This window comes from Asterias rubens, chromosome 22 (assembly GCF_902459465.1).
Source record: "Asterias rubens chromosome 22, eAstRub1.3, whole genome shotgun sequence".
Lineage (NCBI taxonomy): Eukaryota > Metazoa > Echinodermata > Asteroidea > Forcipulatida > Asteriidae > Asterias > Asterias rubens.
In genome coordinates, this window is record NC_047083.1 from 8,141,775 (window position 1) to 8,165,519 (window position 23,745).

General features: G+C 41.2%; 2 protein-coding genes across 4 annotated transcripts; one reads left to right on the top strand and one right to left on the bottom strand.

The window, feature by feature from the left end:
* Nucleotides 1–334: 334 nt before the first annotated feature.
* LOC117305088 lies at nt 335–12,565 on the bottom strand. Of its 2 annotated transcripts, XM_033789823.1 has the most exons (5): nt 12,038–12,565; nt 7,919–8,198; nt 6,304–6,570; nt 2,542–5,072; nt 335–2,331 (listed from the first exon to the last, which is right to left on the bottom strand). In XM_033789823.1, exons 1-5 carry the CDS (start codon nt 12,308–12,310, stop codon nt 568–570), a joined length of 5,115 nt encoding a protein of 1,704 aa, XP_033645714.1. In that variant the 5' UTR covers nt 12,311–12,565; the 3' UTR covers nt 335–567. The 2 variants fall into 2 exon arrangements, with proteins under 2 accessions (XP_033645714.1, XP_033645713.1); XM_033789822.1 differs by having other exon boundaries at nt 335–5,072; nt 12,038–12,564.
* Nucleotides 12,566–14,245: 1,680 nt separating this feature from the next.
* LOC117305174 lies at nt 14,246–22,650 on the top strand. 2 transcript variants are annotated; one of them, XM_033789977.1, is made up of 5 exons: nt 14,246–14,280; nt 18,948–19,073; nt 20,064–20,288; nt 21,229–21,494; nt 22,167–22,650. In XM_033789977.1, the coding sequence occupies exons 3-5, from the start codon at nt 20,086–20,088 to the stop codon at nt 22,442–22,444; spliced, it is 747 nt and encodes a 248-aa protein (XP_033645868.1). In that variant the 5' UTR covers nt 14,246–14,280; nt 18,948–19,073; nt 20,064–20,085; the 3' UTR covers nt 22,445–22,650. The 2 variants fall into 2 exon arrangements, with proteins under 2 accessions (XP_033645868.1, XP_033645869.1); XM_033789978.1 differs by lacking the exon at nt 14,246–14,280 and adding an exon at nt 18,781–18,849.
* The last annotated feature ends 1,095 nt before the right edge of the window (nt 22,651–23,745 follow it).

Below are 23,745 nucleotides of genomic sequence, written 5' to 3' on the forward strand. Positions count from 1 at the left end.
TCCATTTAGCATTGTGTATGGGTTCGCAATTCGCAAAAGCTCGCCCAGAACCGTTTGACAAAGCGCCTGTCTCGATAGTCTGATCAATTCAAAGTTGAGTGGTGATCACACACGTCATTGTACCAGACAGTATTCAAATCTAACACGCAAAACCAGGGCCCAATTTCATGGCTCTGCTTACCGCCGAATTCTGCGCTTACGATCACGATTCCCCGCTAACGTGCAAGCGCCGAATTTCTGCGCTAGCCTTGTAAGCGTAGAATGCCTATAGTAACACGGAGTACGCACGCGCAGAAGCCAAAATTCGCCGCTAACCCGTGAAATACGCTTGCCGTAAGCACATAATTCCCTGCTTCCGTAAGCGCCGATTCTGTGCATACGGTAAGCAGAGCCATGAAATTGGGCCCATCAGGAACAACGGGGCAAACTCCTTCTCTATGGTCACTTGGTTCTTTTATGTGCAATACACAACACACAAAAAGTATTTTTCATCAGAGGAGGCTACACCCTACTTGTACACACCCCACCTCCGACCATCACCAAATGAAACGAAAAAAGAGTCATATTTTAGTCCAGTTGGTCTAGCTTATGATTCACATTACGATCAACTTGGTGAAAGTCGGCAGGAGCTGTTGACAGGGGGTTTATCGTCAACCTCATTCTTCCAGATGTACTATTTTTGCTGTTAGTGATGGGTGATGATTTTTGTTTACAATGTTGCACTTTTGGCGCCGAAAGAGTCATGCTGTTCATGGCAAGTTGTGACATTTTTTCAAAATATGGCATTGTTGGCGCCGAAAGAGGTTTGCTATTCATGACAAGTTGTGACATATTTTCAAAATCTGGCGTAGTTGAAACCGAAAGAGGCTTTATGTTTATGTTAGTTGACGACATTTTTACAAAGTGTGGCATTGGTGGCACCGAATGAGGCCTGCTGTTCACGACAGGCGATGACATGTCAATGTGTAGCGTTGTTGGCGCTGAATGACACCTCTTGTTCATCATGACAGGTGACGACACTTTTTCAAAATGTTGCATTGTTGGCGCCGAAAAAGACCTGGTCACAACATCGACACGTGATGACATATCTACACTGTGTGGTTCTGTTAGCACTGAAAGTGACCGTCTGTTCATAACGTGTGAGGACAGTTTTTCAAATTGTCGCATTGGTGCCGAATGATGAGACCTTCTATTCAAGACAGATGGTGACATCTTGTCAAAATGTGGCGTTGTTCGCATCGTTTCATTTGTCACAGTCATCTCTGTATATGACCTGGACCTCCTTCGTGTCTCGACAAAAGGGTGATTCTGGGTGTCATCGATTGTCGTCGTCACTTTCTTGGTCTCTTCAGAATTACAGCGATGGAGGTCATTCCAGGAGTAGGGTCTACCTTTCAGTAGACGAAACCGATTTCTTTGATGTTCATCTTGCTGATATCTAACATCACTTGTCGGATGCCTGTCCATTGTAGCAAGGTTTTCTGATATTGATGCTTTCTCGACATCTCTCTTCGTTTCTTCCTGGACTTCCGAATCAAGCAAGTGGATTCTGTCTTTAGAGTGGTCTCTGCAGTAATGGGCATCTTCCATTGACAGCGATTGTTTGACTCCATGCATTTCATCACTCGTAGTCTTTCTTGCACTGGGGTTAAGGTTACTAGACATTGAGCGAGATCTAAGCCTTGTTTCGTTTGCCAGAGTCAACTCTGTGTATGACTTAGACCTCCTTCTTGCCTCGGTGCAAGGACGAGTCCCTAACTCGTCTGAAATCTCACACTCGGTAGTAACTAATAATCTCTCAGCATTGCAATCATGGCGTTTCACACCCACCTGGTCAACACCAGCCTCCAAACTCACTGGAGAGTGTGATGATTTGATGCCAGAGACATTTTCCACACTCGGTGCCTTTGTGTCTTCTATAATCTTAATCTCTGTCTTGTGTTCATCAGCCTCCATTCTCACTGAAGAATGCGGTGATTTGATGCCAGAGACATTTTCCACACTCGGTACCTTTGAGTCTTCTATAATCTTAATCTCTGTCTTGTGTTCATCAGCCTCCATTCTCACTAAAGAATGTGGTGATTTGGTGCCAGAGACATTTTCCACATTCGGTACCTTTGTGTCTTCTATAATCTTAATCTCTGTCTTGGGTTCACCAGCCTCCATTCTCACTGGAGAATGTGGTGATTTGATGCTAGAGACATTTTCCACACTCGGTACCTTTGAGTCTTCTATAATCTTAATAATCTCTGTCTTATGTTCATCAACCTCCCTTCTCACTGAAGAATGTTGTGATTTGAGGCTAGAGACATTTTCCACACTTCTTGGTACCTTGTTGTCTTCTATAATCTTAATCTCTGTCTTGGGTTCACCAGCCTCCACTCTCACTGAAGAATGTGGTGATTTGAGGCTAGAAACATTTTCCACACTCGGTAACTTTGTGTCTTCTGTAATCTTAATCTCTGTCTTGGGTTCACCAGCCTCCATTCTCACTGGAGAATGTGATGATTTGATGCTAGAGACATTTTCTACACTTGGTACCTTTTTGTCTTCTGTAATCTTAATCTCTGTCTTGGGTTCACCAGCCTCCATTCTCACTGGAGAATGTGGTGATTTGATGCCAGAGACATTTTCCACACTCGGTACCTTTGTGTCTTCTTTAATCTTAATCATTGTCTTTGGTTCACCAGCCTCCATTCTCACTGAAGAATGTGGTGATTTGATGCCAGAGACATTTTCCACACTCGGTACCTTTGTGTCTTCTATAATCTTAATCTCTGTCTTGTGTTCATCAGCCTCCATTCTCACTGAAGAACGTGGTGATTTGATGCCAGAGACATTTTCCACACTTAGTATCTCTGTGTCTTCTACCTTAATCTCTGTCTTGTGTTCATAACTTACACTTGAACTTTCGTTCAGACCTGATGAATAACGTTTACTTTTCTCAAACCCACAGTCTTGACAAACCTCGCCATCTTCGGTATATTCTCTAAACAGTGACACTGGAGGAGGTCTAATAATATCACCCATCCAATTTGCAGCTGCACTGCTGCATCTTTCTCGGTAATTTCCCTCGAAATAATACACATCTTTGACATATACTGCCGTTTGAACAAGGATCAAGACTCGCCTTTTGTTAAGCTTTTTACTGCTGCTTCTTTTTCTGTATTCCTGTTGTGTATGTGGAGAAGTTGCCGTCCCTCTGTCAGACTCCTGTCTGACATCTCCTCCCGTTTGAACAAGGTTACTCAAGATTCCATGTCTGCCCATCAATAATAATGGCCTTTTGTTAAGCTTTTTACTGATGAAGCTTTTTATGTAATCCTCGTGTAGAGAATTTTCCACCCAACTCATCACAAACTCGTGTTCGACTCCTTTGCCGTCTTGAAAGGGTTTTCTTGAGAGCTGTTCGCGTCTGTCCACACAAGATTGCCTTTTGTTGATAATGATGACAGTGCCATCCACACATAACACTACTTTGTCATATTTGGACGTGCTCTCACCATTGGCTTCGGTAGATTTGTCTTTTAAGCTTAAATATTTGTGTAAACATAGTGACGAAATATCTCCATGTCCTCTTTCACAACCACAATCGACAGCTGTTTTGTTGTTCTCTTTACTGACAGTAACGAAACCATCATTGTGTGGAAGGTGTTCCACATACTGATGTTTTAGATGAATGTATGTGAATATTGTATGTATCAATGTTCCCTTCTCAGAACAAGGCTGTCTTTCATCACCCTTTTGACAATCGGCTGCGATGACTGCGTTGGCGTTCCCTTCATGGACAGTAACCAAAACATCATCGTGTGGTTCACGTTCTTGGATAACTATATCCATTAATGGTGTTTCCGGTTTAGCAAAAGGCTGTACTTTAACTTCTTCCCTCGGCCAGTTTTCACCTTTTCCACAACCAGGAGCGTTGACTGCACTGTTATTCTCTTTACTGACACTAACGAAAACATCCCTGTATCGAACCACCTCTGGAGTTACCGTATCTATTGGTGTTTCTTTCTCAGAACAAGGCTGAACTTCAACTTTTTCACTCGGCCGGTTTTCACCTTGTTCACAACCAGAATCGATGACTGAGTTGTTCTTTTTACTGACAGTAACGAAGACATCGTCTTGTGGGTCACCTTCTGTGACTACTGTATCTTTAAATGGTGTTTCTTCCTCAGAACAAGGCTGTACTTCAACATCTTCACTCAGCAAGTTTTTACCTTTAAGACAATCTTCATTTCTCGAAGACTCTATCTTGAAAATATCATCAATGATCGTGTCCTCTTCGCAACTCAGCTCGTGACAAAAATAACTTGATCGGAGGCTGTCATCAGTTGATGAGCCTTGATCGTCACTTTGGTTATTTTCTCCATTGTCGCCAATGTCATTGTCATCGCCATCGCAGACAGTGCTTAATGGCGAGACTGGATTTTCATCTTTGTCGTCAATGTCATCATCATTACATACACCTCTAATGTCATCTCCCAACAACCCATTTTCCCCATTGTCGCTAATGTCATCGTCATTGTAGACATGCCTTAATGGCAAAGTTGGATTGTCGTCTTCCAACTTGACATTTTCTTCATTGTCGCCAATGTCATCGTCATTAAAGACACGACTTAGTAAAGAATTAAGACTGCCTCTTTCCGACATGATATTTTCCCCATTGTCACTAGTGTCATCGTCATTACGGACATACCATGACGTTTTGAGACTACCATTTCCCAACAGGCTAGTCTCCTCTTTGTCACTGGTGTCGTAGTCACTATGGATATAGCATGACGAACTGCGACTGCCATCTCCCAACAAGCTAGTTTTTTCATGGAAAGTTTCATCGTCACTATAGACATAACATGAACAATTGAGACTGTCACTTCTCCACATGCTTTCTTCCTCACTGTCGCTTGTGTCGCCAATGTCATTGTCGTGACCGTCACCCGGTGGTTGTGCCTCATCCCTGTTGCCCTCCCGAGGGGTTGGGGTCCGTAGGCGGGGTAGAACCGTCACGGCCGTCGGAACTCTCCCGCCTGACATTCTAATCGTCAAAGGGATTGGCATTTGTCTTCGCCTCTCTGAAAATCAGATTAACAAACAGAGAAAGAAAGAAAGATGGATGTAATGTTCGAAGCTTTGCAAGGTGTGAATAATCCCCAGAAAATGATTCAAGGGAAACACCATAGAGTTGTTAATAGAAACCAATTACCCAATCCACGTAGTGCCCCGGTGTGAGTCAACTGTAAATAAGTTGTACAACCATGTATTAAATGTGAAAAGGGCTGATTAACTCTCGACGTTTCGAACAGTATAGGGCGCTTGCACGAAAGGTCAAAAGGTCAAATTGTTTGACCTTTGCCATTGTGTTTGCGTTGTGGAGGACAAGCAAATCTCCACGCTGTATCACACACACGGACACATCTGTTCTTCACATGGCGTATACACACAAGCGACATTCCCCTTTATTTTTCAACTTTGAAGTCTTGCTAAAATGGTAAATTTTTGTGCAACTGTAAACTGTTGCAATCGTGGAGATAGAGGGTGGTCATCTGTCATTCTTCAGAATTTAGCAATGTTTCTGGTCGGGGTCGACAAAACGCACTCCCCCAGAACACCGCTTGCCATCCAGAAGCAGTTGCGTAGCAACAGCGCCGTGACTCCGAACGCTGTGCAATTTTTCAGGAGATTAAACTGTAGGTCATAACAACTTCGCCAGAGCTTCCGTTCCCTCTTTGTAATGATGATACTAGTTAGTTCATAAATAGCGCATTTTACAATAAAATATATCAATGCATTTTACATTCGTGCCCAGGGGTCGATTTCACAAAGAGTTAGGACTCGTTTTAACTCGAGATAGGACGAGTTACTCGTCCTAACTTGGGATTAATCTTAAGGTCTGCATGCTACAGTGCAGGGTTGGGACTCGTCCTAAGTTCTAAGATTAGTCTTAAGTTAGGAAGAGTTTTGTGAAATCGACGGCAGTCATTGAGCCAATAACATTCCTTTAATCGTTCTCAGTATTAGTCACGCATCTTGCTCAAGGACACTTGTGCCATGATCGGGATTCGAACCCACACTCCTTTTTGATTCAACCACCAGAACTTATATTCAATGCTCTTGACACTTGGCCATGACGCCCTACTGGTAAAGACAAAAGGCTAGACTGGTGGAACACACTCGATTGCAGGCTTCAAAATATAAACACATGGCCCCACAGCAAGACACGAGACCAGTCTAAATCCAAACAAGTTTGGTGCACTTTTCCAGAGCTTCGTATAAACACGCTTTCTTTTTGTACCCCGACCTTACCCAAAATCCTGGAGAGGAAACCCGGACGGCACTTCCTGAAAGCAGCGAACGAGTAGAGCGCTACAGTAAAAACCAGAAGGATCAACACGACCATGAAGAGTAGTTTCTGCAGGCTCTCCGAGTGGTCATCGGCAGCCGCTCGGGGTAAGTATTCTTCGGCCGTTATCGCCTCGTCTGAAACCTCTACTGCGGTACTGTCGATCTCGTCAAACAGAAGACCGATTTTATCTGGTGTCTGCGCTGGTGGTGTGGATGTTTGTGATTTTCCTAGAATTATTAAAAAAAAATCATTTTGTATGAGTAACTATAAATAAGAGTAACTATAAATAAGAGTAACTATGAATATAAATATGAATATAAAAACAAACCATGGGTAAAATCTCTTTTGAATTAGGAGTGGTGGCTCTGAAAGGAGCCGGCTTGGTCTCGACGTTTCGCACAGTATACTCTGCTCGTCTTCATGAGACGAATAACGTTTGAATAATTATTAGAGCTAATCCTTTTACATAGCACCGTGTAATGGTTTACAGGGTGCTGTGGCGCAATATGCTTCCCATTCTCCTGAAGACGAGCGGAGTATACTGTTCGAAACGTCGAGACCAAACCGGCTGTTTTCAGAGCCACCACCCCTTCAAAAGATATTTTACCCATGTTTGTAACCGCAAGTTTACTATTAATATTAATATTTATAGTTACTCTTATTCTCCACACCATGCAAAGCTTCAAACACCATTTCTTATATTGTATATTGAATGAAAACAACTGTTGCATCTTATTTACAACGCTCATTCCGTCAATCAATGACGCTCATGGCGCTTGATCATATAATATTTGGTATCTTACGTTTGAATTATTAGAGCTAATCCTTCTACATAACACCATTTAATGGTTACAGTGTACTGTGGTGCAGTATGCTGCCAATCAAACTAGGAACACCGGGCAAACCCCTTCGCACTGGGTTTACTTTACCTGCGTTTTTCACAACACACGGGACCCTAGGCTTTACGTCCCATTGAAGCATCACGGTAAAGTGCGTTTCTAAAGGACCATGTGTCAAGACTGGGACCTGAACCCACACTCTGCTGATCAGAAACACCAGAGCTTGAGTCCAGTGTGCTGAACCACTCAGCCACAACACACAATGACAAGACTGGGACTCGAACCCACACTCTGCTGATCAGAAACACCAGAGCTTGAGTCCAGTGTACTAAACCACTCAGCCACAACACACAATGACAAGACTGGGACTCGAACCCACACTCTGCTGATCAGAAACACCAGAGCTTGAGTCTAGAGTGCTAAACCACTCAGTCACAACACATCATGTCAAGACTGGGACCCGAACCCACACTCCGCTGATCAGAAACACCAGAGCTTGAGTCCAGTGTGCTAAACCACTCAGTCACAACACATCATGTCAAGACTGGGACCCGAACCCACACTCCGCTGATCAGAAACACCAGAGCTTGAGTCCAGTGTGCTGAACCACTCAGCCACAACACACCAAGTCAAGACTAGGAATCAAACCCACACTCTGCTGTTCAGAAACACCAAAGCTTCAGACAACTTCTTACCGTTGACTATTGTAGATTTATGTCATTCAAAGATAACCTACCAAGAACCGTCACCAGTAAGCCTTGATGTCGATGTTCAGTAACGCCAGTGGTTTGGGTTTCAATATGACGTGTGGATTTGGACGTTGATCCCACTTCTGACACCAATTGTTGGCTCAACTCCTGCTCTGCCAAATATTTGCGTAATTCCTCATGGGTGTACCCTTCGTCCAGGACTTTCTCATGCTGGCAGGAACGTGTGCCTTCGTCGAAACGGAAGCCAGACTGTACGCACTTTGACCCGCAAACCACGTCACGATAATATGTGCAGGGTCTGATGACCTGGAAGTTAGGGGGTGAGACTCAGTGAATGGAACCAAGAGAGGTCTAAAGTGTTATCCACATGGTAGCAATATAACAGGGGTCCCATTCTTAAGTTTTGGCGATGTTTGACAAGATTTAGCAAGAATTGTACAAGAGGTACATTTTGTAAAATTTTACAACCACGCTACATTTTAGCATGGGACACGGGGTTAATGGACCCTTCCCATGAAATATGCTAATTACATTCACGCATGCGTACAGACCCTGTTGGTTGGCAAAAGCCATAGAGTTGTGCACTAAGCAGACGCGCAAAGGCTTCTGCGTCACGCAGCCATTACCAGTGTACAAAACAGCGCGATGTTCCCTCATTTTGCCAACCAAAACGTTAGTGCGCACGCGCTATGGGCAAATTACATATTCCATGGGAAGGGTCTATTGCTATCGTGTGAAAGGGGCTTAACATGTTCGGAACATTCGTGTATACACGCTTGTATGCTTAGTTTCTGAAAAGGTAAGGGCATCAAGGCATTTTCTCCTTGGTAAAAGGCACCCTTTGAGGAAATTGTGAATTTCTACTGGAACGTTTTAAGGGCACCAAGGCAATGACCAGGGGGCAATAGGAGACTTTCCAACGCTAGATGGCAGCAGACATACCGGGTATATTTCCATTGTTTACGTAGTTCTGAACATGCGCATAATTCTGAGAACAATGGATTTACCCGGTAAGTCTGCTGCCCTCTATCGTCTCAGAAAGTCTCCCATTACATTAGGTAATCGCCTCCGTGAAGTACAGGCATGTTAATAATAATATTAATAATAATAATGAAAACTTATAAAGCGCACAAATCCACAGAAGTGCTCATGGCGCTAAAATACAAACAATAGCATTAATTAATATACAATAACAACAACACAAATTAAAATGTAAACCTAAGTTGAGAGAAATCTAGAAGACAATAATACAAATGCAATATTTAAAAAAAAAAACATCCTAAAAGGTAACAAAAATAACAATAATTAAACCATTGAATCAAATGCCTGTTTGAAGAGATGTGTTTTCAGTTGTTTTTTAAATTGGGTCAAAGAAACGGATGATTTTACTAGTGCAGGCAGTTTGTTCCATAGACGAGGGGCAGCACGTGAAAAAGATCGGTCTCCCCATGAATGTTTGGAAATGAGCTCAATAAGGAGGCTAGAATTATAAGACCGGAGTTTTCGAGGAGGATTGTATGAGCTGAGAAGATCATCAATATATGCAGGGGCATTGTTGGTGAGTGATTTATACACGAAAAGCAGAAGTTTATACTTAACTCTACTGCTTACGGGTAACCAGTGTAATTCTTTTAAAATCGGCGTTATATGGCAGGGCTTTTTAGTTAAGGTAATAACTAGAGCAGCATAGTTTTGAATACGTTGAAGACGTTCAATTTGAGTACAAGGAAAGCCATATAGAAGTGAATTGCACATATCCAGTCTAGAAACTACAACGGAATGGACTATCTGCTCAGTTGCATGTTGCTTGAACATGGGCCGGTGCCAAAGGACCTTTTGAAGGGAAACCGTCGCGACGTTGCGTCGGTGTATTATACATTGTGCACTGTAGGAATCCGATGTGATGGAACTTCAATGGGTTTAGTTGAGTCTTGGCCTAAACCTGCTAAACAATAATTATCCTATATGAATCTAGAACTGACAATTAAAGGGGTCAGATATGAATCCGGAACCACTTCCATGCTGTACCAATATTGATTTGTTAAAGTATTTCCGTTAACCAACCCCTTTTTTAAAATGGATGAAACCGGGAAAGTACGGGTTCTAATTGGGAAAGTCTGCGTTTTAATTGTTAAGCTTACCCCCCCCCCCCCCCCCCAATAACACAAACCTCGTTCTCACTACGTTCTGAAAAATGTAGTCTTGTTGCAAGACGTAAAGCAAGGGACGAGCGAGCGGGGATCGCGATATTTGAGTGATAGTGTGAATATATAGTGTGAGAAGGAGTTCGGTGTGGTGAGAGTTGTACAATTCAGCTGCCCATGCTATGAAGGCCTGGAGATGCGCTGGGTGGGGTTGGGTTTGCACATGCGCAATATACCACTCTCCACACCTCTCTCTCTCTTCATGCTCTGACGTCATGACCTAATAACACCCGCCACCTTTTCCTGTTTACTAAATCATTTGTATATCAATGATTTCTCTGTAATTCAAATTCCGTTGTGGCTGAGTAGCTCCATTGACATTCTTTGACTTGTACTAAAAATAGTTCATTCGTAATAGTTCTTTTTGACTCAGCTTCTCCTTGTTGAACAGAATATTCCATTTCATTTTATTAACATAATAATCTGTTATCACAAATCAACAGGCTCTTATTTACTGATTAACTTGCATTCAGTACCCACGCATAATCATGCATGGTTTCGCAGGCCTAAATAAAATAAATAAATGTTTGTCGTACGGCATAAGCTTTGTTTTCATTTTTAGATTTAAACAAAACAAATAATACATCCCGCAATTGGTCGTTTTGCTTCCAACAAAAACAGTAAAGATCAATGTTTGATATTGTTACAATTCAAAACAATACAATAGAATAAAAAAATAAAAAAAGGGTGAGATTTTAGGCCTTTCTTGAACAACATGTTATATTTGTTTTTGCTTTGCATTGAAAGCTTCCCGTAGTTTTCAAACCTCGTTTTGGATTACAAACGATGACGTCATGCATAAGTATTAAAACAGACGAAAAGGAATTATCATTACGTCAAAAAACCACAACAACACCCTCATTGAGACCAATAAAGACCCGGCTATTGGCTGAGAGTTGCGCACGGCGCGTACATACTTGCACGTTTTCAGTGCGCATGCCCATCATTCATCTCTAATATTATAAGAGATTATAATTTAATATAACAGAGATCAATGGACCTTATACATTGACGTCATACAGCCGCCACCTTGGAGGTAAACCGATGATTAAACAGGAAAACGCACCGGTTTGTGCTTGCGACGCACAGGACTGGCCAACGTCCATTTTCACCTCCAGAAGAGGGCACCCTACTCAACGGACCCATTAATAGGGAAGCCTGACCCGGAAATGGGTCACCCTGACCCATAAATGGATCACCCGGATCCAGAATTGGATCAGGCTGGCCCAGAAATGGATCAGCTTGACCAATAAAAAGGTAGGTCTGACCCAGAATTGGGTCACCCTGACCCAGAATTGGATCACCCTGACCCAGAAATGGATCACCCTGACACGTAAGCGGATCACCCTGACCAGTCAATGGATCACCCTGGCCCGTAAATGGATCAGCCTGACCCAAAATAGGTCAGCCTGACTCCAACAGGAGTCAGCTGGCCCCTGTGACCCAAAATCTGGGTCATACCTCACCTGGGACATTTCTAGATGGCGGGCTACATTTAGACGTCGATCTACAATCTTATGGCAGTGCTATATAGTGCCGTGTTACTACATATACTCGGAAAGATACAAATTCCAGACCTAATTCACGAGCTCCGTTTCAAGTCACGCTGGATTCAAACACTTTGGAACTCTATACACACTGTTTTAACGTTTGAAGGGAAAATTCTTGCAACACCCTCAAACCCATCGTTCTTTTTTTTTTACCCACACACCGATGTGTGTTAGCACTGTATACTGTATACTGTGAAAAAATTCGAACCCACGACCCTTGCAATTCTAGAGCAGTGTCTTACCAACTAGACTACCGCGGTTGCCCGGCAGCTAGAGGCAGTTCGAATCCTATGTTTTGGCAGCGGGTACCGCAACGATATAATAGATGTTAAATTTGCATCGCGGATAAAGAATATTATTATTATTATTTTTTTTTTTTTTATATACGTACCTCAATCCCGTCTAAACACTGGGTACATTTTATACACTTGCCGGTTTCCTCTGCGACATCTCGACCGTCATTCAGAACGAACTCCCCTTGCCTTGCCTTGTGTAGATAGTACTTCTCCGGGCACTCCCGGGGTGGCTGGAGCACTATTTCAAAGGTGCTGTTGTCTCGATCCACCAAGAACGTTGTGTTCAAGCTGGAAAAAGAGAGCTGAACAGCTGCACATATGAGAGTGAAAAGTAAACTGTGACTCATTTTAGAGACCGTGTGGTCCATAGTGTTGAATAAACATTCGTAGTTTGTAGTTCACTTTGGTCTCTGTTTTAGTCTCCTTTGGCTTGATATGACGAGAAACTCGCTTGTATATAGTAGGACAAAGTACACTATGGACTGTAATCACGAGTCAATAGGCCCTACAGATAAAAAACAGCTTTGTTTCGGGAATGTGCCGTTTTTTCTCCGGGTTATTCCCCTTCCAACGCAATACAACATAACTGTCGTAAACAAGACAAAAACAACGTCCTACAGTAATATAATGGCGGTGGGCAAAAATCTCTATAGGTCATTATCATAACAACCTCGTGTTCCAAGTTGCGTTTCACCATAGAGTAAGGGTTTCACAAGCATCTGTTTGGCTGTATGCGCAATCGGTTTGCAGGGTCAGGAAGCATATTATTAAACGCACAGCTGGAAAGATAATGATGGATAGAGCATTGGGTTCCATTGCGAGCGGTAAAACTATGCTCCGCTGTTCTTTTCGTCTCTGTTTTTATACCCAAGCATGGAGGAAGAAAATACTCGTGGTCCAAGTCTCTCGTCAGTGTATAAACATAATTCTTCATTGCCTTTAATCATCAAATATCAATCCAGCTGCTTTTTCATCAGTGACTGGCATAATATGACACAAAAAGATCCTGATAATCATCGTTGCACTGTAATAGACCTAAAGTTCACCTGTCCAATTGGTATTATTGTTTACTTCTACAGTCAAAGACCAGTAGCTTCACTTGGTACTGGTGCATCCCCAACATACAACTTGCCAACATGTATACAATAACAAGTCTGTGAAAATTTTGTCTCACCAACTTGGTCATCGAAAATTTGCATGAAAGTTATTAAAGAGTAAATACCCTTGTTGCAGAATATGTCTGCTTTCAGATTGCCTACGAGAGCTTCAAATTTTGGGGTGAAAAACTATCCCTTTATACAGGGCTATTATCCCTTCATCAGGGGTGTCGCGTTTGTAAAAATGTGTTAAAGTATCAACAGCTCTCCAGCTCTTTGCCAAGTTGAACTTATACTTCTCATAAATTGATTAAAGTAACAACACTAAAGACCCCCATTTAGAAAGAAACGTAGATATTTTTTTTGTTCTTGAGATCCACGATGTATACTTCATCAAACTAGGTAGTAGAAATTCAACTTAAGAATTGTTAAAGTGTAGTCTTGAATGCTTTTATATGAAATTGAATGCATATAAGAGCTTTAAAAAAAACCTGTTTTTATTTTTGCTGAAACTGGCCGGGAAAACCCATATTATAATGATTGTATTGGTCCCCGGGGCAATGAATCAAAAGTTTGTCAGCGATAACATTGTCTGGCAATATTTGTTCATACCTGGATAGGGTGGCAAACAAAACTTGGCATGCTGCCGAAATAAAAACAAACAAACACGCAGATCTATGGAATGTAGACGCATGTAAACACAGGTAAACAGAATTTATAACTTTCTGTTTGGCCTCGACCATGCATTGAATAAATTATTCAAAACTAGCTTCAACTGTATGTTGAAAATGATTTGCCTAGCGCACGCACAAACTGTGTCACCAATAAGCCAATCAAATTACGCACATTGCCTGACATTAATATTGCCCATAGAGCTATATATAGCTCGCAAGTTGATTGGTTGGAAAAATTGCTTGTGATCACAGTGGCCAATCAACGCCTTGGCATTTATTTCATTCATAAAATCAGTATATCACTATGCGATACTAGGACTCCCCCTCACAGAATACCATTAGTTTGGTGAACACGCTTGTATTTGCACAACTTCGCAGGGAACTGGTTATGGTGAACAGAGTACGTTTATAATCTATTGCTCTATTTTTAACAGTGATTTGGTAAATTTCGACTCAAGAGTAATTTAAATTATAGTTGCACTCGGCAAGACTTTTCCTGAGGGACATGACCGTGTTGGAGTCTGTGCAGAATTCTGGACATACCTTTCGTCAATAAACATAGTAAAGGTAAGCTTTGCAATTTCAGCTTTGATTTTTATGCTGTGATTTTTTTGTTTTTAATGGGAGTGGGGGTATTTTAAAAGCAATGGACACTAATATATTGGCAATTTAATAATTTTTAGCATCAAAACTTACTTGAATCCCGTTGTTGGAGACGCCGAAATCTAGCTGGTTGCAGTTGACAAAACTTTTGTCAATAAACTTAGTCAATGTAAGCTTTGCAATTAATTAAACTTTGCAACTTTTACGCTCTTGTTATGTTTTTTCTTATTGTTGGGCTGGGGTGGGGACATATAAAAGCACTGCACACTATTGACAATTTAAAACTCAAATTATTAATTATTTTGTATTAGCACAAAAACTCACTTTGTAACGAGCAATGGAGAGTTGTTGAAAGTATAAATCATGAGATACGGTTGTATCTGATGTAACGTAGCTTTTGAGAAAGAAAATATTTTTCCCTTGGAGTTTTGAAACTGAGAAAAACAATAAAACTGTATATGACAATCAAAGATAACATCGAGTGTAATACGCCTCTCTTAATATTTATGCATGCCGTCATAATTCTTACCCAAAATGAGGCTATTAGCACTTGCAGTGGCTGCGACCATCGCCTCGTTTTGAGTTAGCAATGTGACGTACCTCATGCATAAATATTGAGAGAGGCGTATTAGCCAACACTACAGGGGAAATGGTATAGAGCAATCTGCTTTTGTTTCATCTGCTACATTTTGAAGGAGTTGGACACGACAAGGAGCATCCTGTTTAGTCGTGGCCCCGCCCCAGTTCGGCATCCGGGCACCTTCAAGTGACATCTTGCCACCACGCCAGCTGATTCTAGATCTACAAATACATACTCAAGATAGTCTGCTTCAGTTATGACTTGAGTGAATAATACGTTCAATATCGGAGTTGAGGTATTCCAGAATAGGGAACCAAGAGATACAATGTCGTTTTTTGAAAATGTGTTGAATTAAATTTCGTATACAGGCATCATGATGCCATTATGATGCTAGGAGGGGCTAGGCTCGGCGTGCATTTTTGGGGTGAGAATTCTTACTTCAAATTCATGAGCAGCCACAGTCGTGCTTTATTCATGACAACACAGGAAACAAAATTAACGAACAGGAACGAACAGGACCAACAAAATACCGTTAATTTTGACTGCACACCTTGTGTTCGGACAATCAAAATTCACACTTATTGTTAAATACCTGCACCACACGTGTGCCAGTCGTGCCGGTTATTATGCACAGTTCGCACGATGTCATAGAATTATTATTATCTGCGTATTATGTTTTAGATCTTGTAGTTCGTGATTTGTTTGATGTAGTGTACATTAGTTTTAGCTTTTGGCAATTGTCCAAGGTGACGTGTAAACTTGGAACACTTCGTTGTTGTTGCCTAGACCGACTGCGCTACCAATGTTTACATGTGATCACGTGACCTATAGTGGGTATAGAAAAACACAGCTACACAGTAAAGACATGGTAAGACCCATACCAATGGACCATAATTGGCTGTATTTTCAATAAATAAAACTTATAACTAAAAACGGAGCCCTTTTATTAAGCTGAATATTGTGACATTATTAATCACATGCTGTTTGATGTTCTCAGTATTCTACCACGAAAGAGGTTTCTTTTTAGAGTATGGTTTGTATACGTAAATTACTGAGGTTTGAGCGAGCTCCGCGCCGTAGATTTTGCGTTTTGCACGGCGTGAAGTTGGGCTGTGATAAGGGAGATCACGAAGTTGTCCTACCCCCTTCAGTAATCAAATATTTTGAGAGTGAAAATAAAGGGATTTGCAACTTTTAAATGAAATTTGTATTGGAAATATTGGCAGCAAAATCATTACAATGAGGGCAGTGTCTTGTTTATTAGTAACACACTTTCCGTGCATGCAGAAACACATGACATCGTGTGAACATTCTCTTGGAATTTCCTATTTTGATGGAACTGTGTTTACCCATTACTAGCATTGTTCAGCCACCGGTAAGGTCTCATGTTACAAACATCGGAAAACTCTTCAGTGATCTCAAGAATTTAGTCCTTTTTGAGCCAAAAATTGCAGCAGTAATCATGTCATTTTTTTTAACGCACGTTTATATGCAGTGCGCCATGTTTGTTTACATCCAATACCCACTATAGGCTTGAAATCTAAACTATGGCAAGGTCTAGATTTCAAGCCGTCCATCAGTAAATTAAATCATACCGTGGCGGGCGCGCTTTGGCGATTCGATCAACCGCGCGTAGTACACTATCCAATAACAAGCACCATAGTCTTGAGCCAAGACTACATCATTTGGGGCTTGGTCGTATTAAAGGCAACATACACCTTTCTGGTAGTAAGACTCACTAAAGTGTATGACTGTGTATCACAACATATGCATATGAATAAAATAACAAAAATAATCTTAAAAAAAAACTCAAGTTAGTCATCGCATTTGCACGAGAATAATTTAAAGAAAACCAACCTTGTTGCCTAACTTTGTGACAAAGTTTGTGTGCATTCAGAAAATAAAAGACGTCAGGTATGAAGTAACTTATTATTTGAGTGACAAATTAACCCGTTGGAAATTTGGGCTCAATTGGTCATCGAAGTTGCAAGAGAATAATGAAAGAAGAAACATGGTTGCGCAAGTTTGTGTGCTTTCGGATACCTAAAAAATGGCTCCAGGCCTGAAGTTGTTTAATATTTGAGCGAGAAGTTACCTCTTTCTCGAAAACTACGTTTCTTGAAGAGGGAGCCTTTTCTCACAATGTTTTATACTATCAACCTCTCTCCATTGATCATTGCCAAGTGGCAAGTTTTTATGCTAACAACACTTTGAGTAATTACCAATAGTGTCCAGTGCCTTTAATAATGTTTAATCGTATTCACTTCAAAAGAAGAAACACTCCACACTCCCGGTAATGGGATCCAAAGTTTGTTCGACTTCGCTACCAAGATCATGACCTGCCAACATTTTGGCGGAAAAGCCGAGGTCACAAAGCTTCACCTGAGCCGCCCAATAGGAATATGACTTGATTGAGCAAAAGCAATATTCATGAGTCTGTTGATTATGTTTTTACTTGGTAGGTAAACAGTAGGCCTATATTTTTGGCGGGAAAAGCTGAGGTCACAAAGCGTCATCTGAGCCGCCCAATAGGAATTATGACTTGTTTGTGCAAAAGCAATATTCATGAGCCTGTTGATTATGTTTTTGCTTGGTATGTAAACAGTAGGCCTATATTTTGCAATCGGTAAAGGTGAGTCCCCTAATTTTGAGTGGAAATTGCAAAATCTTCAATTTGGTTCCGGTGCATTGTTGTAGGCCTATTCGAGAGACCAAAGAATGTTGAAGAAAAACAAGTTTTTTTTTACATAACGTAACAATAACTATAAACATAGACGGACCCCACAAGTAAACAATGACAGAGGAAACGGTGCGCTCCGATTCGTGACTTGGTTTATAAACTGATTTCACGGGTCTTTTGTTGCAAAGCTGAGATTTCAGATTATGCGGGAAGTTAAAGTCCAAGACCGCCTGTGGGCACCATGAAACTATAAACGCTCTCCACTTTCGGTTCAATAGGGGTGGAATATTCAGTATACATGTATATAGTTGTTTCTTCGATAACACTGTTATTCGTTGACCGGAACAAAAACATTGCTCAGATAACTTGTTGAAGGCTCTGGACACTATTGGTAGCTACTAAAACAAATTTCTTTTTAGCATACTAAACTTTCTTTGAACGAGCAATGGAGAGCTTCAGCTGTAAGCCTGTTATTATCAATTGAAAGCACACACAGTAATGCAACAAGGTGGTTTTTCTTTCATTATTCTGTTGCAACTTCGATGACCGATTTATTGAGCACAAATTTTCATAGGTTTGTTATTATGCATATCTTGGGATACACCAAATGAGAATCCTTTACAATTACCAATATTAAGGTATACTCGCCCATGTCTTTAAATGCGTGTTTTTTTTCTTCTTTCAAATAATACATGGATTTTCCTCCCACACGTCTAAGAGCATCCATTCAGGTAATTTTAATTTCCATTGGGGATTACAAGACATTGTTTGAAGAATGACTCGCGCTGCCAAAGTGTTCCTGCATCATGCCCTGCAGTTGGATACCTTCAAGTTGCCTGCAAAAGTTGCCTCTTGCGCAAGGCAATAGCATTCTGGCAAGCTTCCAATAGGAAGTTGTGTATGTGAAAAAAGGGTCACAAACAACAAAAGCCGCACAGCAAGCCCTTACAATAGACGAGAGATACATACTTTTTTTATCCTGTGGCCAAACAAAGAGGAACAGAGTTGCGAAATACATTATGTGCAAAAGGGGATTCCCCAAACACTCATTCACGCCCGCGACGTATGCGTGTTTAGATCCACAACCTCGTACTCAACATTCAGGGCCTACCTCGACCCCTTATTATCGATGATATTATTATAATGTCAAGGTCGTATACGAGTCTGCATAATGAGGTGAACATTCTATTTTAGTTACAGGGGTGCTAGCTAGCTGCTGGTGAAGTTCGATTCAGTGGACCTTTAAAGAATCGTCCAATTGTAGTGTTGTGGAGTAAGGATTTTGTATTATTTAGAAGAAATTGCGATTATTATAAATACTTTCTATATGATCATATAGTTATTCACTCAACACTGATTTGTATTTTATAGGCTATAGTTTGACATAGTGCGGTTTCCGTTTAGCATCGAACACTGGGCCGAGGGATTGTGCAACGCGTGCGGGACTGAACAGTTAAACAAGAGGCGGGAGAAGTATTGTCCTTACTATTCAAACAGGTATGCCGCCCTTCTAAAGCTCAGTTGTATATTATTATTATACTATTATATTATTATGACATTCTGTAATAATTATTTCAGAATCGTAATTATTATTTTTTTACACCGTAAATATTTATGTTGTTACGATTTCATAAGAGATTGCTTCAATCGTCATGTCACTTGAAATCAACTATTAAGTTTCGCTCGAAAAGCTCTATTTATTAATTACTTTTTTATTTGTACTTTGTAATGTACACTATTCCTTATGATCAAGTTAGTACCAATCGTCTTAAGCGGGTTTTGTTTTTCATCTGTCTTTAGCTTTTGCTTAGGCAGTGGACACTATTGGTAATTACTCAAAATATTTATTAGCATAAAACGTTACTTGGTATACGAGTAATAGGGAGAGGTTGTGTAGTATAAAACTTTGTGAGAAACGGCTCCCTCTGAAGTGCCATAGTTTTCGAGAAAGAAGTAATTTTCATTGAATTTGATTTCGAGACCTCAGATTTAGAACTTGAGGTCTCGAAATCAACCATCTAACGCACACAACTTCGTGTGACAAGGGCGTTTTTTCTTTCATTATCATCTAGCAAGTTCGATGACCGATTGAGCTCAAATTTTCACAGGTGTGTTATTTTATTCATTATGTTGAGATACACCAACTGTGAAGGCTAGTCTTTGACAATTACCAATAGTCTCCACTGCCTTTAAACAACATGTACACACACTATTTATCTTATTTTTATAATCGAACGATGATTCGTTGCTGTTCAGAAAAAAGGGAAACAAATGAAAGTTAGTCTTTTAACTTATATTGTCTAAAAAACAGAACGTTTTTATTACAGGAGGCAATTGCTTTTAATGAAATGCTGCATCGAATTTTACTCTTCAAATTTTCTCGTTCACCTAATAAGACCATCCCTGTGTTCCTTATTATGGCTAAATATGGGGGAACAAAAATATTCCCAGCTCAACTATTGTCTAAAAATATTGTTTTTATTGCAGGAGGCAAAACGGTTTTATTGAAATGTGGAAGCAAAGTTTATTCTTGCTCGCGGTCGTTGCAGCCGTTTCCACCTGCTTAATAATGGCTGTGGTGGGGGCCGACCCTGGAGTATACCCCAACTGGCCGGCTTGTAAGACGTCTACAGAGTACGTTGAGATTATAGCAAAGTCAGAGCTTGTGGATGGGGCGGTCTACAATGAACGCAAAAAAGGCAGGAACACAAAGTGAGTGTTAATAAACAGTACAAACTAAGGGTGCGTTCGTTTAGCTTCCCTCGACCCCGGTACGTTCAAATAGCGTTGACGGGGCTCACCCGGGTCAGCCCCCAGTGCCCTGCTTGTGGAGTGTGTCACTTGGGGTGACCTGAGGTGCATGCTGTCACCACGAGAGGGCGAGTATGATCATTCGATTAGCTCTTGTCGACCTAGGGAAGCTTATCGAACGCACCCTAAGTAGGATTTTAAACGACGATGACTAGAGCAAGCTAGTCGAAGTGGCGTAGACTTGGCCCCTGTCTTTATCGGCAAGGATAAAGACAGGTACCTGCTATTCAGATCCAGTGGTTTTATTGGATACCATTGGATAAATGCAGTGACTAAAAGCTAACGTAGCTGGGTTTGTTTTGATTGGTCTGAGGTCACCTCGATTGGCCAATCAAAACGCAGACATGGAAAGCTTACTTTCGGTCGTCCGCATCCACGTGTATAAAGTTTGATACGTTACTTGCTTGGAAATGTTGGTGTAGAACAATCAATCAGGACAGGACACTGAAATTCCTTTCCTTTTATCTGAAAATTATTCATCGGTTGTGCGTGACCTCTTTATCCTTGCGGGGCCCCTGTGTTTATCTGCAAGGATAACGAGCCTCGAAGTGTGACGTCAGATGTTCAGGCTATGGCCCAGTCTAATGTAGACTGAGCAAGGAACAACGTTGTTTTTGGCGAGGGCGCCCTATTCTAAAGACGTTACAGTGGGTGCGTTCGTTTACCTTCCCTGGGTCGACCCCCGATGTGTGGCGGGTTGTTTTTCCAGGACGAACGTGGGTAATTATCTGCACACTTTTGTCCTGGAAAAAAAACCCGCCACACACCGGGGTCGACCCGGGGGAGCTAAACGAACGCACCCTATATGCATAAAAGGTATCATTGTTTCTTTGGCGTCTAGGTACTACTTATGCCAACCCTGCACACGGTGTTTATCCGGTATAGTGGTGCTAGCACCATGCTCCGTGCGGGCCGACACAAAGTGTTCACGAATGAAGTGTGCCATGGATGGCTGCATAGTAGATGATTTTGGTTGCAGATTACCAGGTGACCCAAATGAGTTCCCTAATATAGACGCCATGATGGATCCATGTGACCCTGCCAAGTCAAAGGTCACCACTGCAGCTTGGCCGTCAGACTTGAGCATGCCATTACTGGATCATGAAGGTGAGTTTTCAATCCATTGACCTATTGACCCTATGCAGTGACGTCACACGTGGCTAAAAACTGTGTGCCTGTTGTCCGCCATTTTCATTTTGAGAAACTGAATGTTACTCTCTTCAAGTTTAAGATTGCCCCCACGTGACCGTGTTTCAGCCAATCAGAATAAACTAGCAAGAGATGTGATTCAGTAACAAGTGATTCAGTTTTTGTCAACTACAAAAACCTGGTTTTCGCGAGTGACGTCATCAAGTGATTGAATGATTTGAACTGTTGACGTCATTTCACCTGGTTCAGTGGTTTATTTCCATCAAATTAGCTCTAAAGTATTAAAACTTAATGTCAAATGTGTGGTTCAGGAGTTATGAATTTTTCAAATTCAGGAACACCTACCTAACTATTACTTAGGTAGGATTTGAAACTTTGCATGGGTGAAAAACGATGTAAAAAGGTTTTCGGTAACACCATGTAATAACTATCTCTAAATGAGTTTGGGTGGTTCTGAAAAGAACCGTTGGTTTCAACTCAACTTTTCGATCAGTATGCTCTGTAAGCTCAACCTGTTCTTTTCAGAACCCCAACTCATTTAGAGATTATCATTACATGGTGTTACCGCAAACCTGTCTACACCTAACTGTTATTGTCATAACATGTGCTGTTGTGTTTTTTTTATATCAGTTCCAAATTCCTCCAGCGATGAGCGTCCGCCGATCTTTGAAAAGCCAGTCGAAAATAAACAGGAGATCAGGGCAGTTACTTCAGAGGAACCGGCTAGGGTTCAAACCTATGTTTTCTGGGGTCTTTTGTTTTTCCTTTTCATGTTAATTATTGGATTGTTCTGCTTGGTTTGCTGGAAGTTTCGCCAGCTTCGCAGTAGGGACAATGTTACACATAAAACAGATAGGATCGAGATGAGGAACGGCCCAAACGCCGTTCAAGCCACGACCCAAGTTTGACGAGAAGATACGGGGAGAGGTAGGGTGGGGTGTGTCTTACATGCATAAAATATCAAACCTGCGGAAATTTTAAACTCATTGGTCGTCGAAGTTGCGAAAGAATAATGGAAGAAAAGCACCCTTCTCGAAATCCATACTTTATTTTAGTGAGAAATGACTTCTTTCTGATGGAGCCGTTTCTCACAATGTCTCAACCAACAGCTCTCCATTGCTTGTTACCAAGAAGCATTTATGCTGACAATTGTTTTGAGTTACCAAAAGTGTCCAGTGCCTTAATACAAGTCATTCTTTGTTAGACGGCTGTGTGTGTATCTTTTGGGCTAGTGTTTTCGTCCAGACGTGTTTTATTTCAATTTGTCTTACCCACCCGGCACAAGAATCTATATGAGACCATATTATGAACATTTTTGTACATTTTTGTATTCAGTATGAAAACCATGGTGTAAATATTTTCCCCAGCGGGCCCAGTGTATTCGTAATTGCAAACACCAATGTCTAGTTATTGTTATTACTCTGATATGCCTTTCTATGTTGTACACTAAAGTGTATTGGACAGCAATAAGTTTGTAAAGAATGAGTTCTGATGAGAATGTTCTGCCAAACTAGACAATGCACTTCACGTTGACAAAGTTGAGTTGGTAGTGTGTTTTTTTTTAACTAAACAGCGTTTATTTGTGCACATAGCTATTGGTTGTATTTGTTTTTCTTCTAATTATCACATGTATTACTTGTTACACTGATTCAGGGCTGGTTACCAAAGATTGCAGATTGGCATGATGGATTGTGTGCAATATTTTGCTCTTTGTGGGGAAATTCCTAAAAATAGTTTGCACAATACAGCCGTGCCACACATTCCACTTTTTTTCATCAGGCAATTTGGAGGCAAAAACACAGTAGCAATGGAAAGCTGTTGATAGTATAAAACATTGAGGGAAACGGCTCCCTCTGAAGTGACGTATAGTTTTTGTGAAGGGGTAATTCCTCACAAGACTTTCAATTATGACGTCAGGCATGAAGCCTGGTCGGGCATCTGTATAAGCACACAGTGGGAGAATTTTGGAACGCTAGGTCGCAGCAGATTCACCAGGTAAACGTCCCTTGTTTACGTAGTTTTGAGCATGCGCACATTACCGAGAACAATGGATTTTACCTGGTAAGTCTGCTGCCACCAAGCGTCCCAAAAGTCTCCCATTGTGTAACAATGGTGTCTTTTATTATTCTCTTGCGACTTCGATGCTCAAATTGAGTCCCAATTTGTCACAGATTTATTATCATATGTTGGGAAACACCAAGTGAGAATA

Excerpts from the sequence above, each read along its gene's own strand:
- LOC117305088 (XM_033789822.1), bottom strand. The coding sequence starts at position 12,310 with ATGGACCACACGGTCTCTAAAATGAGTCACAGTTTACTTTTCACTCTC. Across the intron at positions 8,199-12,037 it reads AGTGTTTAGACGGGATTGAG|GTCATCAGACCCTGCACATA; the intron begins GTACGTATATAA and ends CCTAACTTCCAG. Across the intron at positions 5,073-6,303 it reads TTTCCTCTCCAGGATTTTGG|AGAGGCGAAGACAAATGCCA; the intron begins GTAAGGTCGGGG and ends TCTGATTTTCAG.
- LOC117305174 (XM_033789977.1), top strand. The coding sequence starts at position 20,086 with ATGTGGAAGCAAAGTTTATTCTTGCTCGCGGTCGTTGCAGCCGTTTCC. Across the intron at positions 20,289-21,228 it reads AAAAAAGGCAGGAACACAAA|GTACTACTTATGCCAACCCT; the intron begins GTGAGTGTTAAT and ends TTTGGCGTCTAG. Across the intron at positions 21,495-22,166 it reads GCCATTACTGGATCATGAAG|TTCCAAATTCCTCCAGCGAT; the intron begins GTGAGTTTTCAA and ends TTTTTATATCAG.